General features: G+C 45.0%; 2 protein-coding genes and 1 non-coding gene across 5 annotated transcripts in view; 2 read left to right on the top strand and 1 right to left on the bottom strand.

Annotated features, from left to right (window-relative positions):
- CDS2 (CDP-diacylglycerol synthase 2) overlaps positions 1 to 3,623 on the bottom strand; it is a 71,233-nt gene extending 67,610 nt beyond the window's left edge. The window contains exon 1 of one of the 2 annotated variants that reach the window (XM_003821346.4): positions 3,432 to 3,623. In XM_003821346.4, the coding sequence (XP_003821394.3) occupies positions 3,432 to 3,488 (57 nt within the window). In that variant the 5' untranslated portion in view covers positions 3,489 to 3,623. Of the gene's footprint in view, positions 1 to 3,099; positions 3,296 to 3,431 lie in introns of those variants that run through there. The other variant, XM_008974811.4, reaches the window with a different exon arrangement.
- A 323-nt stretch (positions 3,624 to 3,946) lies between these two features.
- Positions 3,947 to 15,611, top strand: PCNA (proliferating cell nuclear antigen). Of its 2 annotated transcripts, XM_003821341.5 has the most exons (7): positions 3,947 to 4,081; positions 10,668 to 11,004; positions 11,697 to 11,794; positions 11,886 to 11,953; positions 12,903 to 13,097; positions 14,997 to 15,120; positions 15,207 to 15,611. In XM_003821341.5, exons 2-7 carry the CDS (start codon positions 10,784 to 10,786, stop codon positions 15,284 to 15,286), a joined length of 786 nt encoding a protein of 261 aa, XP_003821389.1. In that variant the 5' UTR covers positions 3,947 to 4,081; positions 10,668 to 10,783; the 3' UTR covers positions 15,287 to 15,611. The 2 variants fall into 2 exon arrangements, with proteins under 2 accessions (XP_003821389.1, XP_063457068.1); XM_063600998.1 differs by lacking the exon at positions 3,947 to 4,081 and having other exon boundaries at positions 10,553 to 11,004.
- On the top strand, positions 9,054 to 9,176 carry LOC112438023 (small nucleolar RNA SNORA26). Its single transcript, XR_003026528.1, has one exon. It is a non-coding gene; the product is annotated as a small nucleolar RNA SNORA26 (small nucleolar RNA).
- Positions 15,612 to 15,991: the final 380 nt, after the last annotated feature.

The following is a 15,991-nucleotide window of genomic DNA, read 5'->3' as shown; positions in this document are numbered from 1 at the left end:
AGGTGATCTGCCCACCTCAGCCTCCCAAAGTGCTGGGATTACAGGAGTAAGCCACCGCACCCAGCCTATTCCAGAGCTTTTAAAGCACTGACTTGAAAATTGTTCACTGGATTCTTCTACTATGAAATTAAAAAGTTCTTGTTTCATAATGCATTTCCTTAAAATTTATTATTTCTAATTTCCTTGGGTTCTAACACAAGAATATTGGCAAAGCCAAAGTCATGGAAGTAGGTGTTTCCCAAACTATGAAACAGAATAAATCAGGATTTTTTAAAAGTTTACTATGGGCCGGGCACGGTGGCTCACACCTGTAATCCCAGCACTTTGGGAGGCCAAAGTGGGTAGATCACCTGAGGTCAGGAGTTCGAGACCAACCTGGCCAACATGGTGAAACCTCGTCTCTACTAAAAACACAAAAAAATTAGCCAGGCGTGATGGCAGGCACCTGTAATCCCAGGTACTGAGGAAGCTAAGGCAGGAGAATTGCTTGAACACGGGAGGCGGAGGTTGCAGTGAGCCGAGATTGTGCCATTGCACTCCAGCCTGGGCAACAAGAGCGAAACTCTGTCTCAAAAAAAAACAAAAAAACAAACCAACAAACAAAAGTTTACTATATACATTCAAAGACAAATAATAGATTTCACAGTTTTTAAAATGTTCCCTTATTAAAAACCCCAAACATGGCCAGGTGTGGTGGCTCACGTCTGTAATCTCAGCACTTTGGGAGACCGAGGCGGGCAAATCACGAAGTCAGGAGTTCAAGACCAGCCTGGCCAATACAGTGAAACCCCATCTCTACTAAAAATACAAAAAAAAAAAAAAGGCCAGGTACAGTGGCTCACGCCTATAATCCCAGCACTTTGGGAAGCTGAGGCGGGAGGATCACCTGAGGTTGGGAGTTTGAGGCCAGCCTGACCAACATTGAGAAGCCCTGCCTCTACTAAAAATACAACATTAGCCGGGCATGGTAGCACACGCCTGCAGTCCCAGCTACTCGGGCGGCTGAGGCAGGAGAACTGCTTGAACCTGGGAGGTAGAGGTTGCGATGAGCCAAGATCATGCCATTGCACTCCAGCCTGGGCAAAAGAGCGAAACTCCCTCTCAAAAAAAAAAAAAAATTAGCCGAGTGTGGTGGCGGATGCCTGTAGTCCCAGCTACTCAGGAGGCTGAGGCAGGAGACTAGCTTGAACCTGGGAGGCAGAGGTTGCAGTAAGCTGAGATCGTGCCACTGCACTCCAGCCTGGGCGACAGACAGAGACTCCGTCTAAAAAAACAATAATAATAAAATCCCATACATGACAATTCAGTGACAACTGAGAAGTTCTGAATAATGGGGTAAGGAACTGATTGTCTTGTTCTCGGTAATGAACATCAGGCTTTTAACAGAGTGCACAGCAGCTGTCTTTTAGGAAACAACATGCCACAAGTGGACCTCATGACCCCAGGCATTCTATCACTGTATAAGTGATATAAGTGCACCTCTAGCTGGACAGCTCCTCAGGTCCTCCCAGTCTAAAGTACAGGATGTGAAAGTAAGACGGTTCAACTCGCACTTTATCTCTGGGGGATGGATCCAACGAGTCCGGGAAGGAGGGTAGAATCTTTATGTTGCATCTCATAATCCCAAGGTTGTTTTTTGACATTCTAATTATTGTACATAGTTAGCTTTTCAAAAACATGGCCCACCAGCTATCATGCCTTCTTTCTTCTCTCTCTCCTCACACCTTCTAGGTCCACAAAGTCCCACTGACATCAAGCATGATCTCACCCTTAAACAGAGCTACAGAGCCTCCAAACATCTGCATACTCACCAACTAGTAGTACAAGGTAAGTCAGAATTCTTTCAGGCTGAACCAGGATAGCCAAATGAAAAATTAGAGACTTCAAAGTATCTTGTCTCTGCAAGCGACTGCTAAATCCTCAGCCCCAGCCCTAAATTTTCTCCAAAATATGTTTTTGTTTTTGTTTTTTGAGACAGGGTCTCAAACTCCTGGGCTCAAGCGATCCTCCTGCCTCAGCCTCCCTAGAAGCTAGGATTACGGGCAAGCAGCACTGTGCCTGGCCAAAATATATGTTCTATAAATCAGTAGGAACAGTTCTCTTTGGATAGTCCACTGTCAACTGCAATAACACGAAAGTTGTTTAAAAAAACCCATGATCTCATTATCTTTCACCAAAAACATTCCTCCTAGTGTAACTGCTCTGTTGACATCCTGTCACCAAATCTTGTGCTTTCTTCCTTCTTGGTGTCTCCCTAATGTCCGTTGCGTCCAGTCATCAAAAAGTTATAGGCTGCATTAGGGGACGCCGTGAGCCTGGTGTAAGGCAACAGGGATTGGTGGGCACAGATGATCCTCAGCTCCAGCCAACCATTGATCAGGTGACAAAGTGATGGTGGACCCTCCAATTATCTAAGACAGGCAAGAAATTTAGATTGTTAGGAGAAACTTTCTGATTTTTAAGGCAATATGTGGGCCAAAGAAAACATCTACAGGTCACTCATGGGCAATCCCGAGTGAACCAGTCTCCCTCATTCTGGTCCAGGCTCCCTCAGTCTGGTCCAGGCTCCCTCAGTCCATTCTACACATCACTGTCTGATCAGTTTTCCAAACACAGGGCTCCTGATCACTGCTATCTCGGAAAGCACCACTACTGCTACAAAGTCCTATACTGCCATTCAACCTCCACAGTAATAAAACCAATCCCTACCTTCCTTAACTCCCCTACACGGATCTTTCACTTCACCCAAAGGAGTCCACTCCCCCACCCGTCACCCCCGCCACTGTCCCCGCCAAGATGGCCTCCTTCCTACTCTCCTCCCCTACCCACCAGAGCCCACACGGTGCAGGAAACAACCCATCAACCGGGAGGACGCCCTCCAACACCTGCTGATGACGGACTGGCTCACTGGGTAACACCCCTTTGCTCAAAGCCGATGATTTCATGCCCAAGAAGGGATTTACATCTCCCAGGAGGCAAACGCTATGGCCTTGTCCTGATTCCCCCACCCCCCAAAATAATAACATTGTAAAAGGGAACGGAGAGCCTAAGTTGCGCTCAGAGGAGCCGCCTCCCTAAGAAGGCTCTGCATATCTTCACCTCCAGGAAGGCCTCACGGAGTTGGGGGAGAGGGGAGTCCCCGCAGCCAGCCCAGCGAGGCAGGAGGCCGTGCGCCACTCCCGAGAAGCTCCTTCCTGCGCCCCGGGGGAGCCACTTCAGTCAGACCCTGAGCCGGGACCCCGACCCGCCGACCCCTGACGCGCGCGCCGCGAAGGCCGGGCACCCGAGGGCCCTTCGCGCTACCCGGGCCCGGGGCCGCCGTCGGCTGCGACAAAGGGTCAGAGAACAAGACGACCCCTCTGCGCGCGTCCCCCGCAGGCCTCCCGGATGCGCCGCTGTCCCGGCCGCGCCCACCCCGACGCTGCCGCTACCTTGTCCTCGGGTGGCGCATCCGGCTCATGGGCCACCCTCTGCCTCAGCTCTGTCATCCTGGAAAAACCGGCCCGACGTCGCCGCGAGCTAGCAGCGAAGCCGCCAGAGCAGGCAGCTCGAAGCGGGCACGCGCGGACTCCCACGGCCGGCCCCGCCCCGCCCGGGAGGCGCGCGGATCCGAGCGGCTCACAATTCCCTTAGCAGCCCAGCAGCCAGCCCTGGAGCTCGGCCCCACCCAGTGCCGTCGCCGCCCTTTCACCCGGACCCAGCGGGGTCAGCCTTCCCTAGCCCCGACCCGAGAGCTCCCTCTCCCGGGAGCAGGGCTCGGAGCGAGTGCGCACGCGCAGCGCCACCATCACGGTCCGGAATATCCACCAATGGCGCAAATACGCCAGGGAGGCAGGGCGACGGGGGCGGGGCGGGGCGGAGCAGAGTCGAGAGGCGCGCATTGGACGGCAGCGTCAGGGGCGGGAAAAGGCGTGCGTTTCAGTGTGCGATTAGCCAATGGGAGCTCCCGCTTAACCGCGGATGGCCGGAGCCGGCCCCCTGGTTCTGGAGGTAACCGGTTACTGAGGGCGAGAAGCGCCACCCGGAGGCTCTAGCCTGACGAATGCTTGCTGACCTGGGCCAGAGCTCTTCCCTTACGCAAGTAAGTAGACGTTATTTAGGTCGAATGGAAAGGCCAGGTGAGCCGACCTGGTTAAGAGCATTGTATCACTTATCACATGATGAGAAATGAAACCCACACTTCAGTCTGCTTTGCTTTGCCAAGCGGTCGCTAGTACTTGTTGAGCACTAATTGTATACTAGGCACTGAGCTGAGTAATCGCTTTAGTTGGCTTATCTCGTTTAATCCACACATGGGTTGGAAGTGGGTATGATTTGAATTTTACAGTTAAGATCTTCCTCAGTGGTTTTTTTGTTTGTTTGTTTGTTTGTTTGTGACGGAGTCTCGCTCTGTCGCCCAGGCTGGAGTGCAGTGGCATGATCTCGACTCACTGCAACCTCTGCCTCCCGGGCTCAAACAATTCCAAGGTGCGCGCCACCACGCCTGGCTAACTTTTGTATTTTTAGTAGAGACGGGGTTTCACCATATTGGTCAGGCTGGTCTCGAACTCCTGACCTCAGGTGATCCGTCCGCCTCCGCCTTCCAAAGTGCTGGGATTACAGGCGTGAGCCACCGAGCCTGGCCCTTCCTCAGTTTTTCAAATTTGTCTTCTGGACTATGGAAAGACCTTTTTTGGGACAGAAGTGCTGTCTACTTTGTTAACTGTGCATCCTCTATGTCTTTGACACATCCATTGTAAGTACTTGTTGGATGGATTTAAAACTTTTAAAAGGACCTTAGCCAAGGTCTCCCAGCTAGAAAGTGCCTAGTAAGAATTAGAACACAAACAGGTTTGTTACCAGCCCACACTCTAACCACCATACTATACTGCCTGCCTGCATTTATTAATACTTGTGTTGCTCCAGCATTGCCTTTGGTATTTCCTGTTCTTTCTATTCACTGCCCTGTAAGTGATGTAAAACACATGTAACACTGGGTCCCCAACTTAAGCATATTGTAATCTCACAATGAGACACTTGCACACAAAAGAATTGCAATTTCGTTTTTTAAAAAAATATAATTTTACATTTTTCTTCTTTTCAATTTTTAAATTTTAGTTAATTTATTTCTCCTTTTTTTTAGAGACAGGGTCTCACTATGTTGCCCAGACTGGTCTTGAACTCCTGGGTTCAAGAGATCCTCCCGCCTAGGTCTCCCAAAGTGCTGGGATTACAGGCATGAGCTACCATGCCTGGCTAAAATTTCCTATTGGTAATTTTGACCTGAGCTGTGAGTTTTGGGGCAGGTAGTGAGAATTCTGAAAACAGCATTATATATTCCTGATTTCTATATGAGCATATGCCCGAGTAGCTTGGACTACAGGTGTGCAGCACCACACCCAGCTAACTTTTAAATTTTTGTGTAGCGATGAAGTCTCACTTTATTGCTCAGGCTGGTCTTAAACTCCTGGGCTCGAGCAATCCTCCCACATAGGCCTCCTAAAGTTCTGGGATTACAGGCATGAGCCACAGCACTCGAGCAAGATGATCTTCTAAGACAGGTGGAGATGTTAGTGTCTAGAACTTCACCTTCAGGGGCACGTAGGTATGAAAGGTCATATCTAAGTGAGTGTCATGTCAGTCCTTCTAGAAACTCAGCTGCTCCTTTTCAAATCCAGCCTAATAAAAGGAGGCTTGGAGAATCAATGCACATAAGTCAGAATTATAGAATGCACAGTATGATTACTAGGATGGATAACATCCTAAAATGTGGTCTGAACAAACTTCTCATCCATTACACTCAGCCCTCTCAGGTTAATGGAACTCAGATCAAGTATATTCCTGAAGTCAGTACTGGGTGACGAACAGGGGTCTGGTGGAAGTCATGCTAATAGGGCTTTAGGCCAGCTTTAGAGCCCTTCTCTCTCTCTCTTTTCGTTTTTTGTTTTTTTGTTTGTTTGTTTGTTTGTTTTTAGACAGAGTTTCCCTCTTGTTGCTCAGGCTGGAGTGCAATGGTGTGATCTCGGCTCACTGCAACCTCCGCCTCCCAGGTTCAAGCAATTCTCCTGTCTCAGCCTCCCGAGTAGCTGGGACTACAGGCGCCTGCCACCACAGCCGGCTAATTTTTGTATTTTTAGTAGAGACAGGGGTTTTAGGTCAGGCTGGTTTTGAACTCTTGACCTCAGGTGATCCGCCCACCTGGGCCTCCCAAAGTGCTGGGATTACAGGCGTCAGCCACTGCACCTGGCTCAAGAAACATTCTTAAGCATGCTTGGTCTTGGTAAATTCCCCTGATTTCTTCTGTAGGAAAAAACCCTAGAGATCGAATTTCTGTGTCAAAGAATAAGTAAAATTCTAAGGCTTTTGATACACATTTCTAAGTTTCCACCAGAAAAATTATACCAATGTATACTCCCACTTGCAATGTATTTAAGTGCCTACTTCCTTGAATCCTTCCTAACACACCAGGTGTTAACATGATTTTTATTAATTTGGTAGGTTAAAATTCTGTCTCCATTGAATTCACATTTCTTTGCTTATTAATGTGGCTAACAAACTTCACGTTTATGAAGACTAGGACTGGACAGTGGAGGCCAGATACCTCTGGCTTTTTGTTTAGATGAATAAATTTTCTATTTCTCTTAATCCATTCAAGTTGAGTTCTCTGTCACTGAAACCTAAACTATACTAACCAATATAATCCTTTGAGGCATACTGAAGTCTTAAAACTTGTATGGTCATTCATTATGTTTTATGGGTTTTTTTCTTATGTTTGGAAGCCCATAGGAAGATCTCATAAATATTTACCAAAATATTTTTCCATTTCTTATTGGGTCAAGATTTGAATTTGAATTCTTTACCTAGAATTCAGTGAATAATTATTAGGAAAAGTCTTTTTTTTTTTTTTTTCAAGATGGAGGTTTGCTCCGTCACCCAGGCTGGAGTACAGTGGCGCAATCTTGGTTCACTGCAACCTCTGCCTCCCGGGTTCAAGCAATTCTCCTGTGTCACCCTCCCTAGTATCTGGAATTACAGGTGTGCACCACCACGCCCAGCTAATTTTTGTATTTTTAGTAGAGACGGGGTTTCACCATGTTGGCCTGGCTGGTCTCGAACTCCTGACCTCAGATGATCCACCTACCTCAGCCTCCCAAAGTTCTGGGATTACAGGCATGAGCCACTGCGCCCATCCAGAAAAGTCTACAGCTTTTATTCTTTTCTAATAGTTTAACCAATTATCTGATCAAAATTTACTTCATTCTTTCTTCCACTGATCCAATAGTACCTTTACTAGATGTTAGAGTAGCCACTTAAAATGTAAATTGGGTCACATCAAAGATCTGCTGTTGACCACATTCCCTTGCACTTTTAGAGAGCCTACAAAGTCCTGCAAGAGCTCACCCCAGCCTCTCTGCAACCTCACCTTGCGCCACTCTTGCTTCAGACACATCAGTCTGAGTTCTACATCAAACTTGTCTGAATATATTCCAAGTATGCTGACCTTTATAATCATGCTATTCTCTCAGCCTAGAATGCTTTTTCCCAACTCTCCAAGCAGCTGTCTTCTCTGATAAGATGCTACCTCCTCAGAGAGGCCTTCTCTGACCACAGTCATAGGCATGTTTATGTCCTCATTTCAGTTTAACATAAAATTTACATAACTGTACACCTCTTTATCATTTCACACTTTTAGGAGGACATCACTTCTGTAATAGCAGAAATAAACAGATTGATGTACATGGTGGATCCCACATGGATAGAGTTTAATTGTCATTTACAATGTCTTCAAATCTATTACATGTAATTTGGCATTAAACCAAAATGTTATTATGTAAGCAGACAGAACTGAAACAGAGTAGTGGAGCATATGCATTTGTTTTTAGTGAAGCAAATGTTCCTCACTGGAGGAATGAACACATTCCACATTTTGCAAAGGAACTGAGATTTTAACGGACCCAAGAAAGGAAAATAACCACAAACAGATGATGCTGTATTATGTTTTGATATTGAGATGTATGCAAATGGGTAGTCCATCACACATAAAGCAAGAAAGTGCCAACATCAAAACTTACAAATGAGTAGCAGAGGCTTGCAAGAAATTCCAGAGACAATAGAATAGCACTATTGAAAAATACTGCATCATCAATACCCTTGACAACACAGAGTAGGATATTATACAGAAAAACAGCAGTATCAGCAACTAACTGAGTGGAGAAACAGTAGGAATGCCTTAACTAATGTAGCTTAAATTTTTTCATGTTTGCACAAGAGTAATATATAATAAGAATGTTTTTAAAGTCTAAAAGTTCTTTTAAAACAAAATAGACCCGGGCACGGTGGCTCATGCCTGTAATCCCAGCACTTTGGGAGGCCAAGGCAGGCAGATCACATGAGGTCAGGAGTTCAAGACCAACCTGGCCAACATGGCAAAACCCCGTCTCTACTAAAAATACAAAAATTAGCCAAGTGCGATGGCGCATGCCTATAATCCTAGCTATTCAGGAGGCTGAGGCATGAGAATTGCTTGAACCCAGGAGGCGGAGATTGCGGTTAGCCAAGATCACACCACTGCACTCCAGCCTGGGCGATAGAGTGAGACTCTGTCTCAAAAAAAAAAAAAAAGAAAAAGAAAAAGAAAAAGAAAAAAAAAAGAAATTCTAAGTGATAAAGCATTGTGTAACAGTTTGAGGCTGGGCACAGTGGCTCATGCCTGTAATCTCACACTTTGGGAGACCGATTGGGAAGATTGCTTGAGCCCAGGAGTTGGAGACCAGCCAGAGCGACATAGTGGGACCTTCTCTCTACAAAAACATTTAAAAATTAGCCAGGTACAGTGGTGCACCCCTGTAGTCCCAGCTATTTGGGAGGTGGCAAGAGGATCCCTCGAGCCTAGAAGTTGGAGGTGGCAGTGAGCAGTCATCTTGCCACTGCACTCCAGCCTGGGTATCAAAGGGAGACTCCCCTCTCTAGAAAATAATAAAAAAAAAAAGTTTGACAGTTTTCTTGCTTGTGCTACATAAAATAATGGTACATATTACAATTGAAGGCATCTTATAATAGAACTGCCCTTTCCTGTTCCCTTTCAAGGCTGACCCAGTGCATTAGGAGGCTGATACAGAAGGGTAAAGTTAAGTCTCCACAGAATCCAGGGAAGAGACTGTGAAACTCATCTTAGAACCTTGTATGGAGTCACAGCTGAACTAGAAAAAAAAAAAAAAAAAGGAAAGAAAGGCATTCCAGAGATAAAGAATAGACTAAGGAGAGGAGATATTTGAAGCCATAATGATTGAGAATATGTCAGACTTGAAATGAATCTTCAGTTCCCTCAACAAGACAAATAAAACTAAATCCATACCTAGATACATGGTAGAAAAACTAAAGAATTCTGCTGACCAAGGTATTAAAAGTAACTAAAGAGAAGTGGTGTAAAGAAAGCAAGAGAGAAACAACAAATCCTGTCCATCCTGTAACAGTTGAAAATCTCTGGCTGGGCGTGGTGGCTCACGCCTGTAATCCCAGCACTTTGAGAGGCCGAGGCAGGTGGATCACCTCAGGTCAGGTGTTCAAGACCAGCCTGGCCAACATGGTGAAACCCCGTCTCTACTGAAAAAATAATAATAATAATAATACAAAAATTAGCCGGGCGTGGTGGTAGCCACCTGTAATCCCACATACTCGGGAGGCTGAGGCAGGAGAATCACTTGAACCTGGGAGGCGGAGGTTGCAGTGAGCTGAGATCGCGCCACTGCACTCCAGCCTGGATGACAGAGCAGGACTCCATCTCAAAAAGAAAAGAAAAGAAAAGAAAAAATATTAAATGTGTACGCTCTTTGACTCAGCCGTATTACTTCAAGGAGTTGATATCACCAAAATTGCCTAAGTGCTCAAAGGTGTTTGTAGTTAAACAACAGGAGATTGATAAATTATGTTATATACATGTGATGCTATGTTTTAAAGAGGTACTGATATGAAAAAAGACGTACGTGGCATAAAATTAAATGTACTTTATTAAGTACTTTTCCAAGAGTTTACGGAATGAGTGCATTTTTTTAAAAAAGTGTATTCGAACTTTTAAAAAAGCTTTAAAAGCTTTATACAATGAACGATTGAGTGTTTATAAGAGCTGGCGGGGGAATGTTAAGAGGATGATAGGGAGCTAAGTTTAACAGAACAATTCACCTCTTTATCCTGTGACACTTAAGAGCGCATCAATTCTGTAATTGAAAAATAAAGTGCATATTTGCAGCAGCTGTACTCTTCAGGCTGCAAGGAGGCTTTTCCTCCCGGTAGGCTTGATTTGCATTTCACTTTCACTTTCGTGGCTGGAAACTTTCTACCCACGTAGTGGGAGGCTGAGGAGGCACCACAAAGCTGGGGCTTGACGAGCCGAGGCCGGGGCCTGATCCCCACATATGCCCGGACTTGTTCTGCGGCCGGGTTCAGGAGTCAAAGAGGCGGGGAGACCTGCGGGACGCTGCCCCGCCCTGCGCCCGCTTCCTCCAATGTATGCTCTAGGGGGCGGGCCTCGCGGGGAGCATGGACACGATTGGCCCTAAAGTCTTCCCCGCAAGGCCGTGGGCTGGACAGCGTGGTGACGTCGCAACGCGGCGCAGGGTGAGAGCGCGCGCTTGCGGACGCGGCGGCATTAAACGGTTGCAGGCGCCGCAGAGTGGTCGTTGTCTTTCTAGGTCTCAGCCTGTCGTCGCGACGTTCGCCCGCTCGCTCTGAGGCTCCTGAAGCCGAAACCAGCTAGACTTTCCTCCTTCCCGCCTGCCTGTAGCGGCGTTGTTGCCACTCCGCCACCATGTTCGAGGCGCGCCTGGTCCAGGGCTCCATCCTCAAGAAGGTGTTGGAGGCACTCAAGGACCTCATCAACGAGGCCTGCTGGGACATTAGCTCCAGCGGCGTAAACCTGCAGAGCATGGACTCGTCCCACGTCTCTTTGGTGCAGCTCACCCTGCGGTCTGAGGGCTTCGACACCTACCGCTGCGACCGCAACCTGGCCATGGGCGTGAACCTCACCAGGTGAGCCTCGCGGCGCCGGGAAGCCGGCCCCGGCCCGCCGGCACCTCCGGTGCTTGGCGGGAGCGCTTTCGAGCCTAGCCCTCATTGGCTGGCGTGGGCCATCCGCGCCTTCTCATTGGCCTTCCACGCAGCGGGGTGGGGCCCAGCTGAGCGCGCGGTTCGGAAAAGCCCGCGCTGGCTGCTGCGCGAACCTGCTTTTTCGCGCCAAAGTCACAAAGCGGGTGGTGGCGGGAAAATCAAGGGTTTTTCCGCAGTGCCAGGAACACTGCTCCAGGGCTCTTTGCTCACTAAATCCTGTCGGCCTTGAATGGACGCTTTAGTTGTGGCTTTTTTGTTTCTGAGACGGTCTCGGTGTGTTGCCCGGGCTGGTCTCCAACTTCTGGGCTCAAGCGATCCTCCCGGCTCAGTCGCGGTTGACTTTAAATGCTTTATAATGCCCTTGCGAGAAATGTGTCAGCCTGTCATCCTACTTAGTGGCAGGAGATTGTTTCTATCCAGAAGGGACACTGCGGGTGGTATTTTAGTATAAATACTGCCAGATGCATCCCAAAACGTCTGCATTAATAATGGCACCCTCCAGCAGTTCTGAGACGGCCTGATGGGTGAGAGTGGTGACCCCTTCTAACCGCGTTAGAAATACAGCCCTTCTGCAGATGGCGTTGATTTGAAACCACGTGTCTCCTGTCTTCTAGTATGTCCAAAATCCTCAAATGCGCCGGCAATGAAGATATCATTACACTAAGGGCCGAAGATAACGCGGATACCTTGGCGCTGGTATTTGAAGCACCAAGTAAGTCGTACCTTTTGACCGAGTTACGAAGCTACAGAAAATCAAAACTCTGTGTCAGTATTTCTCAAAAGCATCTGCTTTCTTTTGGTAGACCAGGAGAAAGTTTCAGACTATGAAATGAAGTTGATGGACTTAGATGTTGAACAACTTGGAATTCCAGTGAGTATCAGTTTCTCATTGTAGAGAGCGCTGTACACAGGCACGATGGTTATGCCATAGAATGTTTGTTTATTCTTACAGGCAGGGTCTTGGCTCTGTTGCCCAGGCTGGAGTGCAGCAGTGCCATATAGCTCTCTCTAACCTGGGATTCCCGGGCCCAAGCAGTCCTCTTGCCTTAGTCTCCGAAGTGGCTAGGAAGGACTACAGGCCTGTCCCACCACACCTGGCTAACTTTTCCATTTTTGTGTGTGGGCGTGGGGGCAGTCTTGCCCAGGCTGGTCTGGAACTCCTGGCCTCAAGTGATCCTCCTCCGTCAAGATATGTTAATATAATTTAAGCCTACTTCGTAACAACTTTTTCTAGAAATGTATCTACTGGGGCATGTTTCAGAGAGAGATTTTAGTATTTGGATAGTTGTTGTTTACCACAAGTCTGAAACTCACAGGTTAAATTTATTGTTTACTGCCAGTTGTCTATTTGCATTAACTTCCATGAACCTCTTTTAAAATTTGTTTCCTTCTAGAATGCTTGGTTTTTATTAAGTGGATTTTAAAGCTGTCTTGGAAGAAATTTATCCAGGTTAGGTTTATAAACACCAAAGGAGAGAAGAAATGTTTGAATGTTGAAAATGCCTAATATCATATTCTCGTTTTCTTTTAGAAAGTAGTTAGGCCTGCTTGCGCCATCATGATTTCTGTGCCATACTCTAATATTCTCTTACTTTATCCCTGGAGGATGAGGAGGAAGAGGCTCTTGTTCCCTGGATAGTGCGTTTAATAGCCATTTGTTTTTTTGAGTGGAGTTTGTTAAGAAATTACACAAGTCATATTTTAAAGTAATCAGAAAATATTGATTCTGAGTTGTTTAGATGTTGCCTTTTAAGAAAGTGAGGATGCCAAATCATTAAATTTCTAACAATTAACTTTTGGAAAATTTTTGTTCTTAATAGGAACAGGAGTACAGCTGTGTAGTAAAGATGCCTTCTGGTGAATTTGCACGTATATGCCGAGATCTCAGCCATATTGGAGATGCTGTTGTAATTTCCTGTGCAAAAGACGGAGTGAAATTTTCTGCAAGTGGAGAACTTGGAAATGGAAACATTAAATTGTCACAGACAAGTAATGTCGATAAAGAGGAGGAAGCTGTAAGTAGTTTTTAAGTAAAAAGAAAATAGTTTGAAGAGAATTATAATACTGCTTATTAGGTTAATTGCTAAAATTAAAAGTAGACAGAATTGGATCCCAAGTAATTTCTGAAAATTGAGATACTGTTGAAATCTGCAACTGATTTATAAGTGTCATCCAATTTAGAATTATATTTGCAAGAAGGGAATACAAATTCAGCACGTGTACATACCACAGAACAGTGGTTTATGTGGATCAAGTCCACACCGGCTCTTAAGGGTAGGATTGGGAAGTTAGGTGTATAACCTTTAGCTTTCTGGAGATACTTACTCTCTTACCAAATAATTGAGCATAGGACAGCAACTCAATAGAAGGATACGGTTAGGAGTAAAAGTCTACCTGTTAGGAGCGCTTATGTAATCCTAATATTAGCTTACATGTTGTGGGTCCAGTTGGTAGCCCATTTTAAAGGTGGAGAAGCAGGCTGAGCAACCTTAAGTGACAATTTAGCCAAAGTCACAGGCTGTAGGAATCAAAGGTTAAACAGGAAGGAGACTTCTCACTAAGGCTAGAAAGCAGACTCCATGCAACTTTGAGAGTACCTAGAGAGCCCTTGTTTAACCAAAATAGAAAGAACATGGCAAAACCCCATCTCTACTAAAAATATAAAAATTAGCCGGGTGTGGTGGCGCACACCTGTAATCCCAGCTACTTGGAATGCTGAGATGGGAGAATGACTTGAACCGAGGAGGCGGAGGTTGCTGTGAGCCCAGATCCTGCCACTCCCCTCCAGCCTGGGTGACAGAGCAAGATTCCATCTTAAACAAACAAAAAAAACTTGCTAACCTGGGCATAAATTAAAACTTTGTAAATCAAGGACAAAGGTCCTAACCTCATAACCTTGTTAGGATTAAATACGGTAGCATTAAAGAGCTTACCATATGCTGTGTCTGGCATATTATAAGCTTACAATAAATACTACATATTGCTCTCTTGTCCCTTGAATGGGTAGTCAACATTTAGTTTAAATAAAGGTAAAATTCAGTTGAAAGGTTTTTTTTAAATTAATAAAGTCTAGGAGCTGATTCTTTATCTGTTTCCTGAATCACATTTCCACTCCTGCCAACCTCGTTTTTTTTTTTCTTCTGTTTTTCTTTGTTTTTGAGACAGGGTCTTGCTCTGTCCACCCAGGCTGGAGTGCGGTGGTGCAGTCGGTTCACTACAGCCTCAAACTCCAGGGCTTAAGTGATCCTCCTGCCTCAGTTTCCCAAGTAGCTGGGACTACAGGTGTGTGCCAACACACCTAGCCTGGTTTCCCCTAATTTCATTTTCCCCCTTCCATTACAATCTATTTGTTGAAGAAATTAGATCATTTATTAAGTTTTCCAGAGTTTGGATTTTGCTGATTGCATTCCTGTGTATACATAAATTCCTCTACCCTGTGTGTCCTACAGACTGGTAGCTATAGCCCTGGAGCCTTGATATTCAGGGTGTTTTGTTTCGGGGGTGAGAGAGCAAGAATATAGGTGGTGGTGTGTGCCTCTAGTAGGAGGCACAGGGTGTCTGGATGTGTTTGCAATGTTAGCAGCTATAATAGTCATTGTCTAGATCCATTAAGTCATTAATTAGAGTTTGCAGAGCTGAAATTAATACGTTTTATTCACTTATTGGCTGCTTATTAGAAAAACTTCCATAAAGAAAAGCTTTCCCATGTTATATAATTTGGTTATCTAAATTATAGCTATAGGAAAGACAAGCTAGATAATCGAGTCTTTTGCTTTATGTATCAGTCTTCAAAATTTTCATAGCTCCCTCCAAAGTGACCAATAAAAGTGTTTGTGGGTTTTTATAAATATATAATGAGCTAATAGATTGCAACTTTCTTGATGTTTTTCAATGATGAATCTTTTGTTTTGTAGGTTACCATAGAGATGAATGAACCAGTTCAACTAACTTTTGCACTGAGGTACCTGAACTTCTTTACAAAAGCCACTCCACTCTCTTCAACGGTGACGCTCAGTATGTCTGCAGATGTACCCCTTGGTAAGATAATAAATTTGAACCTTGTTTTGTAAGTAGTCATATGTGTTACATACTCCTCAGTAATTAACCATCTTCCTGTCTTTCAGTTGTAGAGTATAAAATTGCTGATATGGGACACTTAAAATACTACTTGGCTCCCAAGATCGAGGATGAAGAAGGATCTTAGGCATTCTTAAAATTCAAGAAAATAAAACTAAGCTCTTTGAGAACTGCTTCTAAGATGCCAGCATATACTGAAGTCTTTTCTGTCACCAAATTTGTACCTCTAAGTACATATGTAGATATTGTTTTCTGTAAATAACCTATTTTTTTCTCTATTCTCTGCAATTTGTTTAAAGAATAAAGTCCAAAGTCAGATCTGGTCTAGTTAACCTAGAAGTATTTTTGTCTCTTAGAAATACTTGTGATTTTTATAATACAAAAGGGTCTTGACTCTAAATGCAGTTTTAAGGATTGTTTTTGAATTTAAATAAAGTTACTTGAATTTCAAACATCACAGGGCAGTGTCTTCATTTTGACCAGGACTGTTGGAAGTATCCTACAGAATTCCCAGCTACAGCTACCCTTTCGTTTAAATGGTTTTTCAGTTTAGAGCAGCCTGATGGAGAGCAAAAGGATTTCAAATATAGTAGGTTACTAGATATTTTAGGGGATTCACTTGTCAAACTTGTTATTCCAATTTGAGCTCAAGGAACAAGTGAGAGAGTAGTACAAATCCTGTGTATTTCATTTTACTTGGCAAAAATTAATACTCTTCTAAAGCTTAATGTACCCGAAGTCGTGTGGGCTTTATAAGATGTTAATGGAGTGTTTCTTTTTAGCCTGGGGAATCTTACAAGAGTCTTGGATGTTTCAGTAGAGCTGTAATGGG

This window comes from Pan paniscus, chromosome 21 (genome assembly GCF_029289425.2).
Source record: "Pan paniscus chromosome 21, NHGRI_mPanPan1-v2.0_pri, whole genome shotgun sequence".
NCBI classification, from domain to species: Eukaryota; Metazoa; Chordata; class Mammalia; order Primates; family Hominidae; genus Pan; species Pan paniscus.
Note: the sequence above shows the minus strand (reverse complement) of the source record. Positions and strands in the feature narration are given on the sequence as shown.

Bases quoted from the DNA above. Each gene is read 5' to 3' on its own strand.
- PCNA (XM_003821341.5), top strand. From the start codon at position 10,784: ATGTTCGAGGCGCGCCTGGTCCAGGGCTCCATCCTCAAGAAGGTGTTG. The intron at 11,005-11,696 runs GTGAGCCTCGCG...CCTGTCTTCTAG, and splicing joins ATGGGCGTGAACCTCACCAG to TATGTCCAAAATCCTCAAAT. The intron at 15,121-15,206 runs GTAAGATAATAA...CCTGTCTTTCAG, and splicing joins GTCTGCAGATGTACCCCTTG to TTGTAGAGTATAAAATTGCT.